This window comes from Hippocampus guttulatus, chromosome 10, assembly GCF_054856545.1.
Source record: "Hippocampus guttulatus isolate MCC_2025c chromosome 10, RoL_Hgut_1.0, whole genome shotgun sequence".
NCBI lineage: Eukaryota > Metazoa > Chordata > Actinopteri > Syngnathiformes > Syngnathidae > Hippocampus > Hippocampus guttulatus.
In genome coordinates this window covers 11,393,259-11,418,942 of record NC_141270.1, presented here as the reverse complement: position 1 = coordinate 11,418,942, position 25,684 = coordinate 11,393,259, and the positions used below count along the sequence as shown (strand labels likewise).

The 25,684-nt window shown below is 41.1% G+C and overlaps 1 protein-coding gene across 1 annotated transcript; it reads left to right on the top strand.

The window, feature by feature from the left end:
* The first annotated feature begins 2,778 nt into the window (after positions 1 to 2,778).
* kcnk12 (potassium channel, subfamily K, member 12) lies at positions 2,779 to 25,684 on the top strand. Its single transcript, XM_086122116.1, has 2 exons — positions 2,779 to 3,118; positions 20,521 to 25,684. The coding sequence occupies exons 1-2, from the start codon at positions 2,779 to 2,781 to the stop codon at positions 21,396 to 21,398; spliced, it is 1,218 nt and encodes a 405-aa protein (XP_085978242.1). The 3' UTR covers positions 21,399 to 25,684.

Below are 25,684 nucleotides of genomic sequence, written 5' to 3'. Positions count from 1 at the left end.
TGTCATACCAACAAGGCGTCTTTTCCAGGGTCTTAACTGGGGTGATATAAGTCAGTCTGCGAACACAAGCAACTACAATAAAACACACCAGAAATAAAAGATTAATCTGTCGCTAGTCGTTTTTAACAAAGAGAGTGTCGCTAAGATGATTAAAAGAAGTCTCCAGTTCAACTCAGAACAGAATGAGATTTGAAAAATGCTCCCACGGATGCCTACACCAAAAGATCGGTGATTGGCTCATTTCGCTGTCAATCAAAAAGAGATTTAGCCTCAGACAGATCATACAATCATCATGCAGAAAAGCTGAGCGTCCGGGCCAGCCCATAAACTCCCACTGTCCATAGACTCCCAGAGACGCTGAGCGTCCGATGTGCGGGATAAAACCAGCATTTACCCAATGACTCGTCTCATTTCAATGCATTGGAACTACTCTCGAGACGCCCAGCGTCTGTGCTGTAGACGTAAAGCACAGTGAAGCTGCGGGAATGAATGAGAACAGAGTCGCGTCGTAACCAGTAGTAAGAAGCTGTGATTCGGGACAGAAGTTGAGCGCCTTGTAGCGCATATTTAGTCAATGACATGTACACACAATTGTATGTACAGTACACAAATATATGTGATCACTTATTTTTGGTCATTTTAGGGAAAGCTGAGCTTCCTTTGCAGTCTTAAAGCAATCACCTCTGCCTCTGAATCTCCTATAATCAGAAGGTTACGGTGTGCATTTATGGCCCGGGTGCATGTGCTGTTTACATCAGTGAAACAGCTTCCTGCTCAGCAGTTGCTGAACGATAGGACTTGCAAGTGGGCCCTTCTTGACGAATATTGATATATGTGTCAAAGCTCAAAGCAGAGATTAGTCAGTTATGTGGTTTAAGCAAATTCTAATTCAATACCAGTTCACTTTGATGGACACTGTGCTGTGTCAAAACAAATTTTGATATGCTGGAAGAATAAACAGCAATACATTAATTGAATTTAATGGTTACACCGTCAGGGCGGCACGGCGGTCGGCTGGTTAGCATGCCCACCTCATAGTCCAGATTCCGGCCTTCCTGTGTGGAGGTTGCATGTTCTCACAGTGCCTACATTGGTTTGCAAAAACACACCTTGTAAAATTTCAAAGTGGAAAAAAACCCATTTTTTTCTTCAAATAAATGTCACTCCAATTTTTTAGCATCACACCAGTACTATTCGTCAGCGATTTGAATTGATAGAGACAGTGGAGGTAACCAGCCAAACAAGACAAGTGTGTCACTCATGCTTTACATTTTGCTTTGATTTTTGCAAACCAATGCATTCGATTAAAAAATGCAATCATTCCAGCCACCTATTATGTATTCCAATTAAGCACTCATGTCCTCTCCTTATAAAAGAGACTCATGTAACATCAAAAGAAGAGTTTGCATGCAGGTTGTAATTTTCTACAATGCTCTAAATTCTTCCCAGTCATACAACTCTAAACTGCATAGTTGATCACCTTCTTCCTTTAAGTGTCCAAGAGACAATTTCTTGGAAGTGATACACCCACTTACACTTTTGAAAGCTATAGTCAGTACTTTCATAGCCATCTGATCTGCAACTTGAGGTCACCATTGATTTTATCAGGCCTCGACGCACACATAAATTGTTGTTTCAGTCGACACCAATTGAGGTGCTGTAAATGCAAATCAAGCTGTAAAACTAGAGATGTACAAGTACCTTCCAAATGTATTGGAGCAGCAAGGCGTGTTTTTGTTGGATGCTGAATACATTTGCATTTCAGATCAAAAGAGGAAAATGAGACAAAAATGTAAGAATTTCAGCTTTTATTTCATGGTATTTACAGTGCACCTAGATATGTCAAACAACGACACAGTAACTTTTATTGAAGCCAGCCACCATTCAAGTGAGCAAAAGCAATGGACTCGCTGGTGTTTATTTATGATATAACTCACAATTGTAGCAGCAGCATTAAGTCACACCCAAACTTAGTGGGAGAACCTTCATCATGCAATGAGACAATGACCCAAAACGTGTATTGGAACTCAATCAGGCGCCGTTGTTCCCACTTAATCTAACATCTGCATCACATCTTGTGTGTAAATTTGACACGTTTGCTCACTGCCCTTGAATATTTTCTGTTATTAATGATCATGTACAACTTGTAGCGTTGAGCTTTCAGGAAAAAAAAAAAAAAACAACAACTTTGAAACTGCTTATTGAATTACTTACCGCTCCCGCCGGTGTCCCCCCTGCCTTGGCTAAAAGGGTGGTCTGCGCTCACACCTCCTTGCAACAAAGCAGTCGAGTAAAACGACGATTGGTGGCTACCGTTCTTCTAGCGGAGAGATAGTAACGTCGAGTAAGCTCGCCATTTGCGCGCCAGCGTGCAGTCTGCAGCTCCTGTCTTACATGAGACCGTGTGAACGATTTTTTTTTTGGGCAAAGGAGACGCAGAGGAAAGCTCGACTATATTCATCCTAAGTTGATTTGATTGTTTAACTCGTTTGTTGAATTTGGGCAACCATTGCGTGCGGGGATCAAGCATGACACAATGCGCCGGTGTCTTTTCACCTTAACTCTTGCTCCTCGTCGGGTCCGTGCAAAGTGGTGGATTTCCCCCAAAGCTCTGTGATGCTTACTTCACCATGGGACGGGGTGCAGTGATTCTCAAAGGAGAGGCATCCCGAGAAAGTGAAGTGACGGCGGTGCAGTGAGCGCCCACCCGCTGCTTTTGATGCCTCCTCCGACGTGGAGCTTGTCGCTGTCCGACGCGCGTCCGGTGCTGAAATTTGGATGATGCCTGGCCAGCGTCTGCAAGGCTGCCGCTCCCTGCACTTGAACGAGGACAACGGCCGCTTCGTGCTGCTCGCGCTCCTCATCATCCTTTACCTGCTGTGCGGCGCTGCGGTCTTCTCGGCCATCGAGCGGCCCTCCGAGCTGCGGGTTCACGGCCGCTGGAACGGGACGCTCCGCAACTTCAGCGAGACCTTCAACATCAGCCTGGGGGAGCTTAACTCTTTCCTGCGGCAGTACGAAGCGGCCATCGCCGTTGGGATCAGAGCTGATGCTCTCAGACCACGATGGGATTTTACAGGGGCTTTTTACTTTGTTGGAACTGTGGTGTCAACAATAGGTGGGTGTTTTATGGTCTATGATTTATAATGTAGCAGCATGAAGTCATTTCCTTGACCCTTGCACCCCTAACGGTATCCTCGACATATTAATTTTTGAACTTCCTTACAAACAGACTTCGGTAACAAACCCGTGTTTATTATTGAGCACTTCAAGCCAATGTTTCCCAAACGACATTTAGCCAATGCACATATAGTTTACATTAAAAAAATAAATTAAAAATCTCATGGCATGCCACCAAACAAAAATGTTACGAAAAGTTACAAGCAGGTTAAATCCACAATTTGATTTGTGCCCTCTAGCGGAAGAGCATGTAATCCTTCTGCCATTGCTGGCCTAGATACATTTGTAGTAAATAAATACTTTTGCCACCGAAGTGAAATGGACAATTTCCCATAGATGATTTCTCTTTTACTTTAAAACGAATCAGTGTGAACCGGCCTCCATGATAGCACCACAGTGCATGTATGTAAATTTATAACTATAACATATCACCATTCACCGCTAGTTGTCAGGCATACAGTTGTGCTCATGTTTACAAGTGTACATTTATGAGCACAACTCTATGTATTTTGTAAGACCTACATCTCTCTCTCTCTCTCTCTCTCTCTCTCTCTCTCCATGCTGCAGTCAAGTGGGTCCTATTGGACAGCGTTGTGATTTTCTCATGAACACATGAATGATGAAAATACAAGTATGAAGTCTGTCAACTACAATTTCAGCAACTTCTCCTAACTGAACCTGCATTTTGCAAACGAAATCCCTCATGGCATAAATTAATATATTCAATGTATCAAGACAATAACAATAATTTGACAGTTCTGTGCTTCTGTCCCATAGGCTCCTTTCCACTGGCGTATATGCAGAATGTTGCATCTGTTGCAAGCATTGCTGTCGCCCCCCCCCCCCCAAGTCATGTGATACATTTTGGCTGCGAGGGGCTTTTGGCAAGGGGTTGACATCTGACTCTGCCTGCCATTTGGAACAGCACACTCATTTCTAGCTATAGGACAGCACCCATGGGTGCAGCCACATTTCCATTCAAACCAACTGGAATGCCATCTAGTGCCCCCTTCTGCATCCCCTCCCAAACCACCCCCTGTAACATTTACTCACGCAATAGGTCAGAAAAGAGCAAGTGTCCCTCCCAGGATATCCCGCAGGCCAATGCTGCGGTGATGGCCTGCATATATGATGGCCATTACTCTGCCACCCGGAGCATAAAGTTAAATGATGGAGGAGGTGAGATCAGGTGATGATGTTAGGAAGACAGTCAGTGTCCGACCTTGCCCTCTACACTAGGGGTTGACACAGGATTTTCTCTCCATCCCATCCGACTCTGTCCCAGTCCAGGACCATCGTTAAAAAAAAAAAAAAAAAAAAAAAGAAAGGAAAAAAATCCTGTCCAGCTCTCTCCCAGTGAAAGTAACTCCCGCCCCTTCCCCTCCTCCAATTCAGAATGGCTCGCACTCCCATACTGCTCACAGTTTGGAGGTTGGCTCCATAAAAAAAAATGGCTGCGCCCCTGTCCGAGGTTATTTTTGTTTCCTAGTGGATGATCCCACTCTTGACTTGTGAACTTTTTTTTTCCTGTAACACCGCAATCCCATGATTAAAAGTAAAGATGACTTCCAACACAAGGGAATCCCGTGGGATTCATTTGACCTAAAAATGTCACCTTCTAGTCTACATACATCCATACTGTATAGAGAGTATATACGCAACGATGTTCTTTAGACGAGGATCCTGTCCACATAAAATAAGGTAACTTGTAAGACGTATTTACTTTGAACTGATCTCCTTGTGCGCCTTCCACTTTTCTTACATAAAACCCACCAACAGAAAGCTCCAGGGCAGTACGTGCACTCAGCTCACTCGCTGAGAAGGAAGCTGTAGTTGTGTGTTTGTCTGCCTCAAATCCTTTGTGCTTCATTTGTCGCACACTCTTCCCCCCTGAAAAACACAACCCATAAACTGAGTCAGTCGTCTCTGTCTGGTTGGGGGAAGGGGTGATTCGGAGGTTCTCTCCAAAGTGTTTCATGCGCTTGCATGGGTTTCTGTTTGGATTTCCATCTCGCTTTGATCTGCATACCACCCCCTCCCCTTTGGCTCGTGTGCGGCATGAGATGCTGATATGAAAGAGATATGGGGCCTCCCCACACAAGGTGTTATCACAGTGGCATTCCCCTGTAGCTCTAGACAATCCTCCCAAGCACTTACCGCTCCCACTGTGGTCGGTCCCAGAGTGATTCTCACCTCCATGTGGCACCACAGTATGGCTGTAAAGGATGAAAAGGTTGCCTACATTTGGTCAGCCTACACTCGAGCTGCACTCGGTGTGTTTGCCAAGTTGGGGGAATACTGCAGAGCGCAATCATAGAAGAAAGGCCATTCCTGCTAAAGCTGTCACAAATGGGCAAAAACATTGTGGGGACTATTTTTCAGTAAGCAAAAATTTAAAAAAAATCCCACTTTCGTTCATGAAATAAAACAAAAACTAAAAACTATCTGAAATTGCATGTTACTTTTATAAAACTATCCCAAAAAAACCCATCACTAATGAAAATGGCCATCATTTTCATCTTGGTCAAATTAATATCATACATGAGCTTTGGGATTCATTTTAAACATTTATTTCGGTATTGCTGTACCCTCATACAGAAGACGAAGGGTCAAACAGTCATGAATTATAATTTAACCTTTTTTTTTATCTTGCACAAGGCAAACAAACAAACTAATACTAAATCTAACAACAACTAACAAACCTGCTCGAAAAACAAAATGACACAAACTGAATTTTAAAAAAAGTCACATCAAAGTCAAAATAAACTATAACGCAAAATCCAAAAGTATTATAACCCTATCTTGCCTGCATTCGCATTTGATTTGATGGCTAAAACACAAACACAAGTGACGCATACAACACACTCCAAAAATGGCCGACATGATGCCACAAACATCTGCAGTGAAAACACATGATATTCCTGTTCTGATGCACGTTGGTATTGCTTACTCTCACCAGACTATATTTTACGATGGTAATTATGAAAGAAATATCAATTTTTATATTCAGCTCTATTTTTGTATACATAAGACAACTGTTCCAATCAGGTTTTGTAGTGCATTGTAGTTTGCTACCAATATATCCACTATCACATAGTTCCAGCGTTGTGATATTGTGATCATTATTGGCAAACAATTAGGATAATATCATAACCATGGCCAGAGTGCACTTCTGCAATCATCGCCCCTAGAAAACACAGTATTTGTCCATAATTCTAAAGGAATATTTTGAAAATTCCATAAAAGAGGTTTTTAAAGTAACCCCACAGATTTAGTCGTATTTTTTGTACACTTGCAAAACAGACTTCAGAGCATCACTCCAAAGTAGATGTAAACTTATCACCAATCACTTCACTTTTGATATTGCTATTTTTTGGAGGGGGGGGGGCAATTTGAATTAAAATAAGAATTGGTTAAACTGAAATAGTTCATGATAGGTTTCCAGCAAACGATTCAATCTACTAGATACATTATAGAATTAAGGACATATTGATGGTAACCAGAGGAGTCAATATTCTGTGCAGAGTCAACTATTAGCTGTATCGGCAGTGAAGCTGGTTTTTTCCCCTTTGGATGTATTAAATAAAACATGGCATTCTCTCATTCTCTTGTGGCAAACACATATTTTCCATTTCAAAAAAAAAAATCAGCTAAGGCATCCACCAGGGTCCCAAACAGTAACTAATGTTCACACCTCGCATGTTCTGCAAAAATAATGATGATGGTGACATAGTGGGATTCGGCTTTGACAGAAAACCTATGAGAATTACCTGTTACATCATGAAGGTAATTCTATACAAACAAGTTCACCCATCCGTTTTTGTCTCTTGACAAAAATAGAGTTTTATTTGAATGACACTAGCGATATGATGAATTCAGCCGCAGCTCACAGTAAATTACAGATGATGCATGAGTAGCACACGGGAAAAAAGCATATACAGTGCATATATTACAATCAGACAAATACTTATTACTCTTATGTTCCTGTAGAAGTCCAAGAGACTTTTTATTCTCCATCCAACGCATTTGTGTCACCCCACCTTGAATGTGCTCAAAGAGAATTCACTGCTCATTAAAGGGGGCACTTGAACGTGTTTGGTAAACAGACATTTCTATGAATGCATCATCTGCTATTTATAACCTTTGAGACTGATTGATAGCTGATGGCTGCCAATTAGAACAGCTCTCCAAATCCATTTATGGGGCTCAAGATCTAATTTCGGCTAATTTTCATGCTTCAGCGGCATCCTAGAGATGTTCTTTGTTGTTCGGAAGTACTCATGGTAGGAATCAGGTGTGCTCGGTGATGAAGAGGGTCAAACCAATTAGAGTAGCTTTCCATGTCATATTCAGCTGCAGGTTTGTATACTGGGTTATTGCCCTTCCTCTTTTTGCCCTGGCAGGCTAACGCTCCAGGCTCCCTCACACTTGTAGACACCCACACATAGAATTTACAAGTGCAGACAAGGAACGGAATCTCAATTCAAAAATTCTAGAAAGACTCGCTGCTTTGATGTACACTTTCATACAAAAGTAGAAACAAACTTCTCCCTTTTGACTGACACTGTCAGAAAGATATTACAAAGTCTCTCACTATTGCATTGCTAAAGGAACAAAATTAACAGTGGCCAAAGAATTTTGCCGAGTCCTGCGTTGTAACTGCTGTGGTTGTAGTTTGCAATCTAATAGAATCATACGAAAAGGTCTTTCTAGCAACATCAATGCTACGGTAACGGCGTCGGCAACAAGCAGCATTATTCACTGGTCTCAAAACAGCAGTTCAGACACACTCTCTCAGTCTCATACCACAACAAACTACAACCCCGATCATCGGTTCATGTTAAAGCAATACCTCTTCGACAGGGAACATTAAAACTCCAAATCCTTTCAGTGGAAGGTAAGATCCTGTAAAACAAGCACTTGTTTGGGGATGTGATGCAGCATCATAACGGAGCCTTTCTACCATCCAGGTGCGCGGCATGTCAGTCAGCTGAATCCAGGTGGATCCTATTATAAAGTAATTAAGGTGGTCTCATCGGGCTAATGACGCTCACCTCAACGTGCCCTTTATGTTCATGCGGCGTGTGCAGGGTGCTATAAGTGCAATATATCGCATTTTGTATAATGATGTATAAGTGTATGGAGCGTTTTAATGACACCGACATTGGAAGGCGAAATCATGGAAGTATCTATTTAACTGGGGCATACGATGACAGACAGATAAATCTAGCTTTTCATTTCTCGTGTTTCTTGGGCTACAATGAGTCGCGTGTATAGCATCTATACATTTAAAGAGGGATATTAAACCAACTTGATACAGTTTAACGAAATGAGTTTCTGTCATCGTTTGACAGTGCAATATATAGTGCATATATTGTGCATATACAGTGCAGATATTAGAATAAATTCACAGTACCAATAAAAAAATAACTGGCGAAATAAAATGTGATATCGTCCTGGACATAATATATTGAGTGACACTATAAATACACTATTATGCCAAAATCCCCATAAAAGTTGAGGAATAGTGCCAAAATAAAATGGTTACTCAGCAATATTTATATTCTATCATACTTTATTTAGTAGCAACATCACAGTGAGCTAATACTATGTAAATTACCTAAGCAATGTAATACACATTCATTCAAAAGCAATGAATTGGCTTACTCAGGCATGGGGTGATTATGACACACTTGCATGAACCAGGTCCCCCCCCAAAAAAATAATAATAAGAAGAAGAATTTTTTAGAAACGTGAAGAGGTTCTATGTTGTGTGCTCTGAGGTCAAAAGACAATGTGACCTCAGACTAACAAAATGGGCATTTTGGCATGCAAGCAATTTAATAGGTCAAATGACTCGGGTTCTTATGACCATTTAATGGTTCGGTGCTTCCTCGCTGACATTAAACCAACTGTGCGGTTATTACTGTTGGTGCTTGTGATCAATGAGGTAATGTCATATAATGTGGTTTGTGAAGGGTAAAAACAGTCATCTGCAATCCCAAACGCCATTTCCAGAACTAGAATTGGTCCTGATGCAAGTACATCTGCTCCTTCCTGAGTCTTGCTGAACAACTGTTCTCACAAAAGACATCACTACTTCTTTGTTTAAAATCAATCCATGATCATCGATTTTCTATTGCACTTTTCCATAATAGGGTTGCGGATTGGCCAGAGCCGACCCAAGCTAATTTGGGGCAAGAGGTGTTGTATATACTGTACATGCTGGACTTGTCACTAGCAGACAAACAATCAGTCACATTCTCTGAATAATTTAATCTTCAAAGAGCCTAATATGCATGTTTTTTGGAATAAGAAATGAAGCCAAAGTAACCGGAGAAAACACACACAAGCACACAGGGAGAACATGCAAACTCCATACAGGAAGGCCCAGAACCTTAGAATAGTGAGGGGAAAGTGGTAATCACTCAAAAACTGTGCTGCCTGTTAACAATCCTAACAGTAACAGGGGCAACACAAAGTTCAAGCACAAACCATCTGGGATGCTGGGAAACTTGCAATTTTGGGAGGATTTGGGAATGTTTTTTTTCCATTCGTAAAAATGAAAACAGATATAATCAATTCCAAGGTCAACTTCTCGGCACCATAAAACTAATTAATGAGGGTAACTGTACAGGTAATGTTGTAAGAGAAGTCTTAAAAAATAAGTACAATAGCATTCCGCCACACTCAGTCTTGTCAATGACAAAGCCATAATGTGAAGGAGATTCATATCTTACTTTTTAAATCGTCACCTTGTTTTTAAGGAAAGTTAATATTTTAAAACGTATGCATCGTTCCCTAACAAATCAAGAAAAGACGCTGGGGGAAGCAAGAAAAAAGTACCAGTAACTTAAAAAAATGGTCTGTTGAATTTACTCAGTTGTCAAATGTACACACACAATCGAATTATTTGGATTTAGATCCATTTATAGGTGGATTTACAGTCTACTTTAAAACATTTATCTCGATACAGGTGATTTTATTTCATGCAACCACTTGATGAAATTAAATTGACTAAATTCAACACACCATTTTGTCAGTCTATGGGGAGGCCACTGGAATATTACTGCTTTCTTCAAGGGGAAGTCAAGTCAAAAATGTTCTTTACAATAATAGGCTGTATCTGGCCCCACTAGTCTAAACATGATATTCCGATGAATATTGCGTTTGTGGAATATGAATTAAGCAGCAAAATCCACCCGTTTTTCGCCATCTAAGGTGGCGGCCATTTTGCCACTTTCTCGTCGACTGAAAATGACATCACAGTTGCTCAGCGCTCATGGAATGACAATTACAGCTCACCTGTTTTTGGAGTTTGGTCAAGTGACGTTCAATATTTCATACATAATAACAATACACAACAGAACACATAACATAAAATATTGACAATAATCCAATCGTAACAACTATTCCTACTGTACATACGCTTGATAACTTCATAGTGGTCCATAAAGTGCTATAATAATCCAGAGGCAAAAGACATGACTTGAGTTAACCCATTCTCTGAACAACTGGCACCTTACATGACTACAAAATTCCAAGTTTTATACATCCCTATATGAGGTATTTTTTTCCACCAGAAAATTCTGAATGGTTGGGCTGTAGCTACATTTGACTGTAGAAAAATTACTGCAATTCAAATAGAAATAAATCATGCCTTTATTTTAACCTAAATCATTCATGTTTGTGGAACACAGTTGCAATTCAACCAAATACACCCCATCGCACAATACAGTGGCTTTTACAGTTCCTTTTAACAAGCTTCAATATGACCTACCTTTTTTGGGGCCGGGGGGTCTCGCATCATTCTGTCCTCCGGTTTCTTTAGATGTGCCATGCTGCTCTGTGAAATGACCGACTCAGACGAAATGTCACTGTTAAAAATGGACAACAGAGGACCTGCAGTGGCGGCAACAACAGTGGGGTCTCTTCGGATAGTGTGTAGCCCTGAGCTCTGCATAAAATAGTTTGGGCGTAGAGCATGCAATGAAGAAGAACAGCAATTAAGTTCAAGGGGAACTAACTCATCAGAGTTCAGTATAATCCATGTTGGCTTTAAAGCAGACTTATCTGAATTGAATTTCAAAACAAGATAGAGAAATGGAGAACACATTTATTATGCGCTCTTTCAAGAATGTCCTATTTCCTACAAAAAGCAACAAGATGTAACTATCCAAGATGATCATTTGTTTGGTTAACTGAAAATACGGCAGCTTTGTAATATTATGAAATGTTACCTTCCTGTCTATAATAAGGCCATTCAGATATCCATTTGATCCAACAAATAAATGTCTGTTACTTTGTATAGTGGATCTCGTTTTGTTTGACTAACAAGTCGGACGACCCATGAGTCAGCTACAAAGCAAGGGATGCACATGGGAGGTTGAAGGGAAGATATCTGCTGAAATTAACAAAACATTTATTAGATTAAAATCCCGGGCGCCACCTTAAAGGCCCTAATGATGCCTGTGTGTTTTCGACATTAAAGCCCTATAAGTATCTGTGCACACCTTTGCAGGATCACTGCGGGACATAAATCTATGCTGACTAGCGAAGGCGTCCACCCACCCACATACTGTAAGTCATAGACTCAAATCACGGCAGTGAAGTGATCCCAAGAACAGTTTCGAGGACACAGCAGATTTTTCTGAACTTCTTCCTCTTCAAAATGATTAGCGTTTCACTGATTCTGCTGTCAGCATCAGCAGAACGAAGAGACCATTTTCTCCGCGTGTCCTTTGCAACCTGCGGTCACATGACCTTTTTCCTCATCCATTCTAATCTGGACAGCAGGGTAAATTGTTTTTCTGCTGTTTAAGCTGAATCTATCCTGGGAATTACAAACAATGTAGATGGCACAGTCCACATAATAAAGCTGAGTTACACACATCATCTTTTGTCTGCAAAGCAAAAATTTAAAAAAAAATTCTCTCTATACTTGAGGACAATTTGGGAGGTTGAGATGCAAGCCGATTTCTGTGTTAACAGCTTATCTGCACTCACATGGCAGAATACAAAAAATACCTTTGTCTGACACTTTCTTCAATTGAAATATATATTTTTTAAATGCCTTTACAAAAAACAGCCATGCCCAGTGAGTACGACTGCCTCCTCGGGTAACCCGTAATTGGTATCAGTAGTAAGCCGGCAGCACTATTTGGCAGTCATCCATTTGCACTAAAATGAGAAAGACTGAGTCCCTGTGTCAATGATTCTAAAAGCTACCAGTTGATGAAAACAATGGTGACAGTGTAGTTTAACAGAAAATAGCTGAGGAAATGATCTGAAATGAACCAAATAATTACATAGACAAGTAATTTCCTCCTGGCAAGAAGAGTAAAGAGAGCAATCATTGCAATGTAACTGCAGTTCAATGCAATACAGTGCTCAAATACATCTGCTGGTGATACTTCACATGTCATCATTGATAAATCTGTGGTCAAAATGTGTATCGGGTCCATTTTCTTGTCATACACCTTTGCCTGAGTGATCTGGGGTGATCAGTTCCCAGCTTGTGTAAAGTGGCACGTAGCTTCACGGACTTCCCCACTATGGATTCACAACCACCATGAGACCCCTTCTGTGGCCTCCAACAGTTCAGTCCGATGAAGTGATGCCTTATCTTTCAGTGAGCTCCCAACCGGTCGCTGCTCTTTGCTTGGCCATGACTATCTTGCTGTTGTGTTCTTCCACCTCTTCTGCTCGGATCTCATCCTCAATAGTTGACACCTCTCTTTTTCCTGAGCGTACTGACGGTACAGATCTTTACAGGAATGTTGTATTTTGACAAGACAGTTATGGCCAGCTTGTGGGTCACAGATCCATTGGCGTTTGTTATGTTGACCCAGAGAGCTGCCGGTTCACCTTTGCTCTCTTGCCTCCCAGCTCAGTTGGAAGCACAACTTTCATGTGTTCCAGACAACCAAGTATACTTGGAACTCGTAACTATGGACAGCGGCATCAGCTTACTATTTTTTCAGATCTTGAAAAAGAAAAGAACTTGCTCTCCAGTCATCTTTTGAATCCGTGATTGCATTAAACAGCTGCAGTAGCAGCACATTTAAAGCATCCTCCCAACACAACAAACCCAATTAATGAAACTCTTTAACACTCTGCATTTGACCATAAATGGCTTCACGGTGAAGGCATTTTAATTTTTGTAATGAAGTCACCCGGCTCCCGTGAGAAATTTCCCTCATGTCAGGTGACACGTTATTAGGACGCCTTGAAGAAGCTTTCATGTTGTATTGATGGATATTATAAACTAATTGCTTTTATAGAATGATGAATAATAGCATTGACAGTGGAACGTCTTTGTCTATAGTGTGTTCCTGCTGTTCTTTCTGGAAGAACATACACATGGGAGGTGCAGTGACGCTCATGTTAAGACTTCTTCAGAGTCGCGGATGAACTGGCGTTCTCTCAACTCACTTTGGGTGAGAGGCAAGGTCCTCCCAGGATTATGCAACCATTCACACTCACATATGCCCTTAGTGACAATTTAAAGACATCAGTGAACCTAACATGCATGTTTTTAGAATGGGAATATCGGGGAAAGCATGGGGGTATGCTGGAGTTTATCCCAGCTGTTTTCGGGCAGTAGACGGGGTACACCCTGAACTGGTTGCCAGCCAATAGCAGGGCACAGATAGACATCATTACAGAATTGTCAAAAAGAAAAACATGGAATGAAAGAAACGGTCTCTAAAACCCTCAATAAATAAATGGATGAAAACAAATATATAGATTACTAAAGCACAAGACTCTACACAATACATATCAGAATACTTTAGACAAATTGGATCACATAAAACGCAAAGACAATTTTTGACTTGACTTCCTGCAGTTTAAATAAACAAACAGCCCTGAAATAGCTCATAAAAAAATTGGCATTTTTGATACAGTTTTTTTGTATTGGTTCTTCTTAGATTGTGTCATTGAATGTAATGTTGTGGCCAGGAAATCTGTTTTTGGAGCAGTTCTGCCTTGTGGACTGCGAATAAAACAAAGTGAGTGATGAGAGCGTGAAAAATCAATTTACTGGTGATTGAGCATTGTCTTATCATTTAACCGAGCCAGCTTGTTGTGTTTCACTGTTACAGCACAAAGTCACTTTTAATGGTGTTTTGAAGTTCCTTTGCAGTCGTCTATTATTTACATGAGCGAGATTTAATAGTCCTATTTTTCATATCGTTCAAGAGAGTACTGTGACTCTTTACATTCTACGTAGCATCACTGAGATCCTGTGTGAGCAACTTTTCTGCTGAATATGGTCTCCGAGCACCAGTGTTTCAAAAGCTCCATCAGGACAGGTGTGTTTACTCTATGGGGATAATAGCAGATGGCTTTATGACACTCCGCTTATATTCAAACATGGAGGGCACCTACAGTGTCATGAAAAAGCCAAGGACAAGGCCATCGGATCTATCAGAGGGAAGCTATTAATCTGAAGGCGGAATGGCTGGCTCTTCAGTGCCATAAAAGGACACAATCATGTCACAGTTTGCAGTCGGGCATATCTTCATTGTCGAATTCTTGAATAATCATTTTATGCAAAAAGTTACAGCTCTTTTTTTCCCATCTTTTAAGATTAGTTTAGAAATGAATTTCAAAATAATGAAATGGTTTCAGCGACCAGTCTGTGGTCCAATGGACAGGTTTGTAGTTGATACTACATATTTTAATATTACAAATACATTGCATGCTAGTGACCATTAAATAGTTCCAAATGCATGTGATTTGTATTTAAGGAAATAATAGAAATGCACTTGACATGGATGTGAAGTTTATTGTCTGGCATAAAAGAAATTTGGTCATGTTTGTTTGTTTGTTTGTGTCATGATTCGGTTTGGGACCAGCAGGTGGCACTGTAGGGCTCTCCCTGCAGCTGCACACCTGTTGGTCGTTATGTAATTATTCGTGCTTTAAAAGGACTCCCAGCCCAAATACTCAGTGTCGGGTCATTGTTTGCTCTTGGCTTCTGTCATGTTTGTTTCAGTCATGTTTAGTTCATTGTTATGTTTTAGCTTCAGTCATGATTTTTGTTTGATACTTTGGACTTTGTTTGTTTAGGATTTAGTTTTCTCTGTTTTAATACAATTCGTCAAGTACACCCTGCTCCTCTCTCCTGCCTGCTTTTTGGGGTCCACCACCACCACCACCATGCAACGTGACCGTTTGGAGATGGGCATTGGGTGCTGTAATGAAAAAGTCAGCCACCTTTACCTTTGTAAATATATTTTATATTCTATCAAGCAAAGGGTTTCAACATAAAAATTAACCGTTATAGTTTAAGCTGGTTTGTTTGACTGCAATTTTGAGGGTTATTCATATGTGTGTTTGTCTGATTGTGACCGGGTGTACTCTTGTTATTAATGGTAGATAGCACAAAGAATTTCACCAAACAAGAAGTGGCTGCTTTAACTTGTGGCGTAACCAGAATATGAACAATACAATATGAACAATGTGCTGTGACTTCCAGAAATCTTTAGGAAAAATTGAATGTTTTTTTTGTTCAATCTTGTATGGATTTACAAAAATATAGAAGAGATACACTGGTGTACAACACTAAAATCACAAGCACAAACTCGTCGGACAATGGATTAGTGGATAAGTGGTTAGATCACTCCCAGTTAAAGTGGAATAGTAACCAAACCTTTCTTGGAAAATATGAATGCGATAATAACCGAAGTACTGTACCAGAAATAGAGCTTACTCTGACATTGGAAAGGATCTGGCTGTTATTATTTTGTTTCATGATACAGTGTGTTTGAAATAATCCAGCATCATGGAACTCATCGTGATTGATTTTGGCAGTTTCCTTGTATTTTCATTTTTTTAAAAAATACCACATCGCCCTATATGTGACCTATTGCACAATATGCTTGCATAGTGTGAATGTTCCTCTTATTAAATAGAGTGGCCTACAGTGCCAGGAATCTTGGCAGCTCCTCAGCAGATGGCCTGGTAATAATGTCTCTTGTCATCTCTTCCTCGGCCACTCTGTCCTGCCCCCCCCCCCCAATGGACCCCCACCATGCTGCCCCATGACTAATGATTTCCTGTTTGTCATCGAAACACAATCATCAGAGCAGCGGGCACGCCTGCCGTATTCTGCTCCTTCTTTCTTCGGAACAATTTAGGACCATTCCCACCGGTGGGAGCAGCCAGGACTGAGCGCTTGTTGATAAAACACTTTAATTAAAGACACAGGGCGCCAATGGAAGGCACAGTTTGGACTGTTAGTTGCATAACCTTTGGATGAAGACTCTTTGGGTTCTCAGTTTGGAGATGGACCTTAAGATTCAATACTAGCTCAAATGATGTGAATGTCTCGTTATGAAAGATGTTCGTATAGCTTTATGTTTGATTTTTTTTTTTTTTTTGGTCATGTCTGAAACACAGTCAGCTCAATGCTCGGCTCAGTTGCCCTAGAGAGGCTATTTTTCATCCAGTCGAATCAATGCAGGATTTTTTTAGCTCACATTACCCCTGTTTGTTGTTTGTAAAAGTGATCTTAGACCCAATTTTCAACACGTTATTAGCATTGATTAAAAGGGGAAGTCAACACCAAATTTGTTCTATGAGAATATGTTCCCTGCAGCCCCAATCGACTAAACACGGATTAATATTGCGAATGAGGAATATGATGTAAAATCCACCCGTTTTTGTCCATCTCATTTTGCCACTGATTGCCAATTGGAAATGACATCATAGGTGCTCAGGGCTCAGGAAATGACCAGTCACGGTTCAGCTTCAGAAAACAGGTGGCGTAAAATTCCAAGTTAATGATTATTTGCTTAATCAGTAAAGTTTACCAGTTTGATCATTAAACATCTTATATTTGTAGTGCAATGAATTATACAAAGCTTGATCAAGATTTTCAAGCATTGTATTCTGATTTTATTTATTTATTTATTTGTATGCGTTTAAGACACTTGTTGTCGTTTTACAGACATTTTTGTCCTGACTAAATTTAAACTACAATGTTGACAGTTCTTGTTGTAAAGATGGCCAAAGAGATCATAGATCTGTGAAGTGGGCACCTGGGGCCTTCTACTCGTATCACGCGTGTCCGTCTGTGTCCGTCAGTCATGGGCCCTTGGAATCAGTTGTTTTTCCTCCAGTTCCCCCTGTCATTGTAATGCAATAATTTGGGATAAAGCTAGCATGTTTTTATTTCAAGGATGATGCGTGATGACCACAAGGAATATGGGATGTAAAATACAGTATGCCAACCAAAATAATTTTAACTGGGAATAGACCTTAGCTAATTTATAGTTTTCATGCTTTTAATAGCCAATTCCCTTTCTACAAAAAAAAAAAAACATGCTCAGATGACTTTCCTATAAATACTGTATAATGTAAAAATGTTTTTATTCTTCAGGGAATGAACACCATATTCTGGTATACACGAGGGGGGAAAAATTCAGAATTTTTTTACCTTCTAAGTACTCCACCACCAGTTGTTTTGCACTTTGTTTCTCTATTTGGTGCATTAAGACACAGCAGGTTCTGCGGCAGCATTTTTCCACTAAAGAGCTCCCTGCTGGTTCTGAGAGTAAACATAAATGAAAGAAAAGGGGAACTAAGACACTTAAGTAGCAGGCTCAAAACATCCAAATGAGAAATTAGTTACATTATCAATTATTTCCTTGCTTGACAGAGCTCGATGTGGAACGGTTCTTCTCATCAGACTTGGGCACAAATACACGTCACGGTTGTCATAGCCTTGCCAGTCCATTAGTTCCCTTCATTCATCAAAATGCACACCCGGTATGAACATACCGTAGGTGCTTCTATTGCAGCCAATTGAAAAAAAAAAAAAAAAAAAAAAACATCTTTATTCACGTCACATAATTATACTTTCCTACTGGTACGACATTGTACAATCATACTAAAATCCCCAATGCTACAGATAATTGTTATGGATATTGAAAAACTTAATTCAATATGTGTGTATCAACCAGGGCATTTGTTTTGGACTAAGAGTTATTGTTTGTGTTGTCCCACTAATTGCTGCTGGGCATGTATGATGACCAAATGACTACAGTCCAGAAACATGCTTTATTTTTCCACACCACATTTTCACCACCCCGTGCCTGATAACCAATTCAGCATCTTCTTTCGCTCTTGAATCTGTCAAGCGGTTAATTATTTGATAAAAGTACCGGTAATCCAGTCTGTCTTGCTTGAATCTCTGGTCTGTAATGACATTTGCAATAACCATTAGCTATTAGCATTCTCATGTGGAGATGAGCATAGTTAATGGTGATGAATAAATATGCTTCTGTGGGCACTGGTGGAATTAGCACACACGTGTTTTTCTTATCGGGGTCTGCTGAGTTAGATGGTTCCTCTTGGCTGGCGCAGAGAGTATGTTATCACCGAGGTCGGCAGGATCATTAGTCTCCGCTGTTGACTTCCACATCTAATCAGGAATCTTTGTGAATAAAGTCATCCTCAAGCATCCAGGTGTAGTTGCAGTGCGCCTGTCCTTTGCGTTCTGTTCTTGTTCTGTCGTGACTAATCTGTTTTGACACTGCTCGAGAGTAACAGCCCTGTAATGCTACGCTCAATCGATGCCTGGTGACTTTGCCTCTCTTAGGTCATTTGCTTGGTAATGAGAGACGGTGCGCAAAATGGTCTCTGCTCGCTCAGAAGACGTTAAGTTTTCACTTGGGCTGCAAGAGAATTGGGCTGGTAATTAATTAAATATGAAACTCAAAGATTTTCATCTCAGAGGTTAATATGGGGAATAGCAAGCAAGCCATCACCTTAACTTTGATGTCAGTTATTGCACTTTCCCACGAACATAATGCTGACCGGTGCACAGCTGCTGCTTTTGTGCAAAACCTGTGTATTCTGTCATGTGTGAGGTTTTATTCTCTGTTGTATCTTTGAAGCAATCTGTGTCAATCAGTGCGTGATCTACAATAAATGGCCCAGCATGTCAACAGCCCGCATGAGAGTGCTTGTCAGTGAGCAAGATAAGGTCGATTAAACCATTTTGGGTACAATAAAGGAAGTGCTGTCTCGATATTGATGACATTTATGACTGGCCAGGGGTAGTTATAAAGGTGCTCAATACCAAAAGGAAAAAATGACTTCCTGAGAGGAGACTCAAATCAGGGATGAACATTATGAAATAAAAAAAAATACTTGACTTTGGCCCGGAAATGATAAAGACCAAGATAATGTATATACATATTTATATATTTGTATGTATTTTATGTATCCAATCCTAATGTGTCTCTCGTCAACACCTAATTCGGCCGAGAACTGGGCTCAGTGATTGTGACATGAACTTCAGCAATAGCCAATCAAGTAGCACCTTGTATCGTGCTTAACACAGGGTGTTTGGTTGCGTGGAGTGTCTGCATAACATGTCTCACAAGTTATTTGCCAAAATAAAAATGACAAGGAATAAAGTCGGCAGCCGCAATGTAGTTACTCGATAAGCACACCTTGTCCTATTTTTTTCTTCTGCGACTACTCTTTCTTCTTTGCAGTCTCGTTACCCTACAGCACCGTTCTGCCTCTCAGCGGTGTACTACATCTTACACCGGTAACTACAATAAGCGCAGTAACGTATGAAAAATCGTTTTCTATGAATACCCCTTAACATGTAGACAAATTAGCAATGTACTGGATTTTTAGATGACAAGGACCATTTCTGCATTCAAACATCTGTCACATAGAGGTTAACCTGAGAGCCGGACCTGTGACACTTGGGAATGACAAGCACACCTCTGCTTGAACACTTAAAGTAATTGACTAGGAAATCAGACGATAGTAGGGAGCCATACTTTAAAACTGGGGGAAAATAAGCTTAGCTAAGACATTTAACAGGCGTTATTGTCTCCTCATTTTGACCCTCTGTCCTTGAATTTTGCCTTTCCACCAACAGTAAAAGCATGCATTAGGTAGCCTAAGCATTACGTACCGAGTCATTTGTCATAAATTGAAGAAGAGCTGAAAAGGACTAAGAAGTGACATCGGATGAACAGGAAAAACATGAATATAAATCTAAATTTGGGGGGGACTCAGAAATTGAATGTCGAATAAATTAGCACATGAATGTATAGTGTATATACATGCCAAATGAACCATGAAAATAATGCAGATTTGAACATGAATTGTCTTCGAAAAACCTGTGCACTTACCCCAATACCAAAAAGCCAAATATTGTTTACAATTTGTACAGAACAACAACCTTGGTGACAACATAGTCCGACATACTAACTTCTCCTTGTACAAACGGGGCCATGTCCTACATAGGTGCCTCATTACAATCCTATGTCTCATAATGTGGATTTTTCTCTTCTGTCTCAACAGGTTTTGGAATGACAACACCTGTGACAGTTGCAGGCAAAGTGTTCTTGATCTTCTATGGGCTCCTGGGCTGCGCTGCCACCATCCTCTTCTTTAATCTCTTTTTGGAGCGTATCATCACACTGCTCGCCGTTGTCATGAAAGCTGTGAGGGAAAGACGAATCAGAAACAGCGGCCTCCTCCCACCGGGGGTTCAGCGGGACTTCTCGGCTTTCTGTCTCCCCGGGTGGAAACCCTCGGTTTACCATGTCATGCTGATTCTAGGCCTATCAGCTATCACCATCTCCTGCTGTGCTTCGGCAATGTATACCCCCGTGGAGGGCTGGACCTACTTAGATTCACTGTACTTCTGCTTCGTGACCTTCAGCACCATCGGCTTTGGGGACTTTGTTAGCAGTCAAACAGTAGCTTATGAATACCAAGGCCTCTACCGGGTGGCCAACTTCCTCTTCATGTTAACAGGAGTGTGCTGCATCTACTCGCTCTTCAATGTCATCTCCATTGTTATCAAGCAGGTGCTCAACTGGATGCTGGAGAAGATGAGCTGCTTGTTTTGCCAGCGTTGCAATAAGGCCAACACCTTCCTGGGCAGACGTAATGCCATCCGGCCGGGTTCCAAGGGTCGCTATCCGCCATACATGGAAGGACCGTGTGACAGTGACACTGAGGGGCGTAGAATGTCTGGGGAGATGATATCGATGAAAGACTTGGCTGCTTCCAACAAGGTATCGCTGGCCATCATGCAGAAGCAGCTTTCTGAGTCAGCCAACGGGTATCCCAGGACGGTGTGCGGCACCTCACGCCACAACGGTTTCTCTGGGGGAGTGGGTGCCTTGGGCATCATGAACAACAGACTGGCAGAAACCAGTAACTCCAGGTAGAGGATTACCAAGACACTGTGAGAGCACATGCGGTTGAAGAAACCCTAATTGGAAGTCAACAGGTTAAAACCCAAACCCACTGGACTGTTTGGATTAATGTGGTTTGAATTTCCACTGTGACGACAGGGATCCTTGACTAGTAAATGTTGACGCCATAAAGCAAGCAAGCAGCAGGGTAAATTACTCCGGACAAGTGATAACCACCAAACACGCAAAATGGGATCTGCACGCTCTGTCCATGGGAATGACACATAATAGGGCCAAGGGAAGCATATGGAGCAATGTCAGATGTCTGTTTGTATGTATATACGAATGCCCATAATCAGCGATGACGCTAACATTTAAGACACAGTATAATAACTGGATGTTACGGCCCATACCAATCTATGCATTATACATCTCATGCATAATTTTTTGCACCATGTCTATACTTTCTCTTGACTTTACGTGTTATCTTGATGTAAGAGTGGCAGAAAAGGAATTTATAAGCATGATGTAGCAGATTTGTTGGAGCTGCACTGGGAGGAGTTTCCACCAAAAGGCATCAAATAGACATCGAGCTTTTCTCTCTTGCTCGCAGTGGAGAAAAGACCGCGGTTTACAGAACGAAAGTCCATTTCTCGAGAGAGTCACCGGCCTTCTTATCAGCTCTAAACACGCTTCTGTGGCCAAAGACTTTGACTTCAAGGGTAAGAGAGGTACCTTCCAACGTTCCCTCTCTTCGCTAACAGCTGTGTGTGGAAAGGAAAACAAATGTTCAAGACTTGCAATGTATGAAACACTCTTGTACCGAGGAAATGTACAGTACACGTGAAAAAAACAAAACAAAAAAATAACCCAATAAATGAGATGTAAGTTTTTGTTTGTCGGAAGGCAATGTGAAGGAGGCAAGTGGGTTTCGACTGCAGGCACATTATATGCTGAATGATGCACATTGAAGGATGCTAGGCCAGTCTAAAGTGGGAAACAAAACCCTGAAGGATTCACTCAGTCGCATTGATTTCTCCTTTTCTGGGTATTTGCTGCTTTCGTCAAGGGAGGTATCATTGCAGATTCATGTATCTCTATCGCTCTCTCTCTCTCTCTCTCTGTCTCTCTTTCTGTCTCTCTCTCTCTCTCTCTCTCTCTCTCTCTCTCTCTCTCTCTCTCTCTCTCTCTCTCTCCTCGAAAACAAATGTGACCCAAAAGCCTGAAGAGCTTGATCTTCTGGCTGCTTTCAGTCTTAATGTGCTGGCAAGGATTAATGGCTCAGGATGTTTGGAGAGTATATTGTGCCACCTTGTCAGACTTCCCGATCAATGTCCTTATTGCCGGCGAGTGTCTTCTCCAAGGCATCTGTGATTTAAAGCTGCACGATTATGTTTGATGTCCGCATACAGACACAAAGGAGGTTTACAGAAAAGGGGTGGCGGGCAGTGGCAGCAGGGGCAATAAAAGATTCCTGTCAGGTCCAGATTCATGCCACTGCAAATCAATAGCCACAGGCTCGGTCTTTCCTGGCAGATTTGAGTTCTGTAAAATCCCGAGCCACATGGATCACACATAGCACCATAGCTTCATGTTTCCTTGGCTTACCTTTCCGCTCATGATCATCTGCCTGATTGTCAACACAAGAGAAAATAAGCGCATTGCACAACCTCATCAGATTAACATAGATATCAGCGTCTGAATATATATATTTTTTTACATTTGTGCCGGATGTACAGTCTCACACTATGATATTACAGCATAAACACAGGTAGAAAATTGGGTCCAAATTTATGTTTTGACAGAAATATGCAACGTGGAACCGAAATATTTCAAATTGAATTGAATTGAACGTGATCAAAGTTCAAACTGTCACCATTAAAAGAAACAAAACAAAACAAAACATATAATATCATTTACATCTTGTAACATGGGCTTCCACAGAGGTGCAGGGTTTCATTCCAATTCCGGCCTTCCTGTGTTGAGTTTGCATGTCCCCGTGCCTGTCTGGGTTTTCTCCATCTCTTCCGGTTTCCTCCCACATTCCCAACATGCATGGCAGGTTGATTGGGCACTCCAAATTGTTGAATGATTGTTCGTCTATGTGTGCCCTGCGATCGGCTGGCAACCGGTTCAGAGTGTACCCCGCCTCGTGCCCAGAGATAGCTGGGATAGGCTCCAGCACACCCGTGCCCCTTGTGAGGCTAAGCGGATTTGAAAATGGATGGATGGATGGATAGGGTAACATGCCATATTTCTCGGGAAGCTTTTCGCATTCTTATAGTTCAAGTATAAGCCAGCTACTATGAACAAAACAAGCGCAAAATAAATAACTCTTTCACGCTTTACTTTGTTGATGAGTGACAGATGTGGTCATGAAGTGCATATGGAGCATATGGAAAGGTGGTGAGTCTCTTCATATGAATTCTCAACACGCCTTCCTCTCCGGTCCATATAAAGATCCTCCTCTTATATTTTTGATTTCAACTTAATATTCGTCGTAACCAGGCCAGATATGAGTGTAGGCTGCTGCTTTCCCAATACATCTCATTTCTAGTTCATCGCGTTTTTTTCTCCTCTTTGCTATCGCTGGTTCCATATTTTGGTTATTTGAGAGGCTTCACTGTGCACAGACTTTGACTTTATTAGTCATTATTAAATGGAAGAATTTCAGCAAATGACTCAGGTGGTAAAATCTTCATGCTGTCATGATAAGGCCAAACAATACGTGCGGTATAAATGAGAAAGACTCTTTAGAGAGAGTATTTTTATACTTGTCCCATTTAACAAAAACAAAATGCCTTGCCATGGGGTGTTCTTTACATTCAGCGCACAGACAAGACGCAGCTTTATGAATACAGGATATACTACAACCTCTAGCCCTAAAAGCCTTTGTCATTTACATGGCAAACAAAAATAACTTTGCTTGAATTGTGATTTTTAGAATTGAATCACCCAAACTGAGGCTGAATGTAAGATAACTATCTACAGACACAAGTTTAGATTTGGTCATCATCCCCATAGAAAGCAAATTCTACAAAATGTTCGGATTTCCAAACAACCCTCATATGCTGTGGCATGCGCTGTATGTTTTGAGGATACGTGCTGTTGGGGATGCTGGCTGTCATATTTGTATTGATGCACCTCTGACAGCTGTGACCTTGCAGATAGAAAAATAGTGTACCCTGGAGGCATTTAAGCAGGAATATTGGCACCGTGTAGCTACCGTGTTCTCCTTCATAGTCCTGAAAGAGTCCCTGTTATATTCTGTAAGGCAACTTTGTTTCTCCCAATGAGGCTGAAGCCTGCAGGGCCATAGGTGTGGGGATTACAAGGTCTCTGCAGAGCTTCCGAATTCAGCCTGTCATTAACCTTCAGCAAGACGCATGAGTGCAAATATGGCTGGAAGGGAGAATTGAAGTACAGTGCTGTGAAACAATGGAATTCTTTCCCCAACCTCAGTCTCCAACATGTCATTTGATTCAATAAACCACATGACGCTTTTTAGACGCTTTTTCTACACTTTTTATGTCACAATAGTGATAATTTTTCAGCTCATATAAAGATGCATGCATGCATGTAGTGTAATCAACTGCCTTAGTCCATGCATAAAAAAAGGTATTCAGCTTACACATGTGTTGCAATATACACCATTTTGTATTTTGCAAAATGCATCCCGGGTTGATTTACAGGCCCAGTTGTCCTCTATCTGTGGGAGGAGACAGATCGAGCTAATTTGTGAGATGTTGCTAAAATGCAACTTTTTGTTTACTCGATGCGAACAATTACCCCTCACCTTGCCCAAAATTCACCTTAAAGGACGCAATGACAAGTTCCACTGTTTGCATTGCTGCACTGTTTGATTCCTCTGTCTCTTTTTACCATAAATTGTTCGGATCAAGCCCCTCTTTCTCTTCTACTCAAGATGTACGACAGAAGTCTTCTCACAAGGAAAACAGCACTTTAACATATTAGAAATAAAGCCAACCCCAAATCAGAAAGGAGTCGAATCTGCAGTAAAGTACTCGTCTTGAACGTGGTCTACATTTTGATTAATTCAATAAAAATGTCATTTCTTGATGATCACAGTATGATGCATGGCCTTGTGCAAAGACTCTTGCATGTTCTTGTTTCAGGATTCATTGAAGCACTTTGAAAGCAGCAGCCAGGGAAACATCTCAGTAACAGAATGACGTATTGCGTGCTTGCTTGGTTGCCTCTGACGTGTGACTGTGATTTCAGCATTAGCTTTTGACCCGGAATTTGATTTCCAGCTGAAAGCAAGAACTTCTCTATTTTGACTAATGGTACGAGGCCAA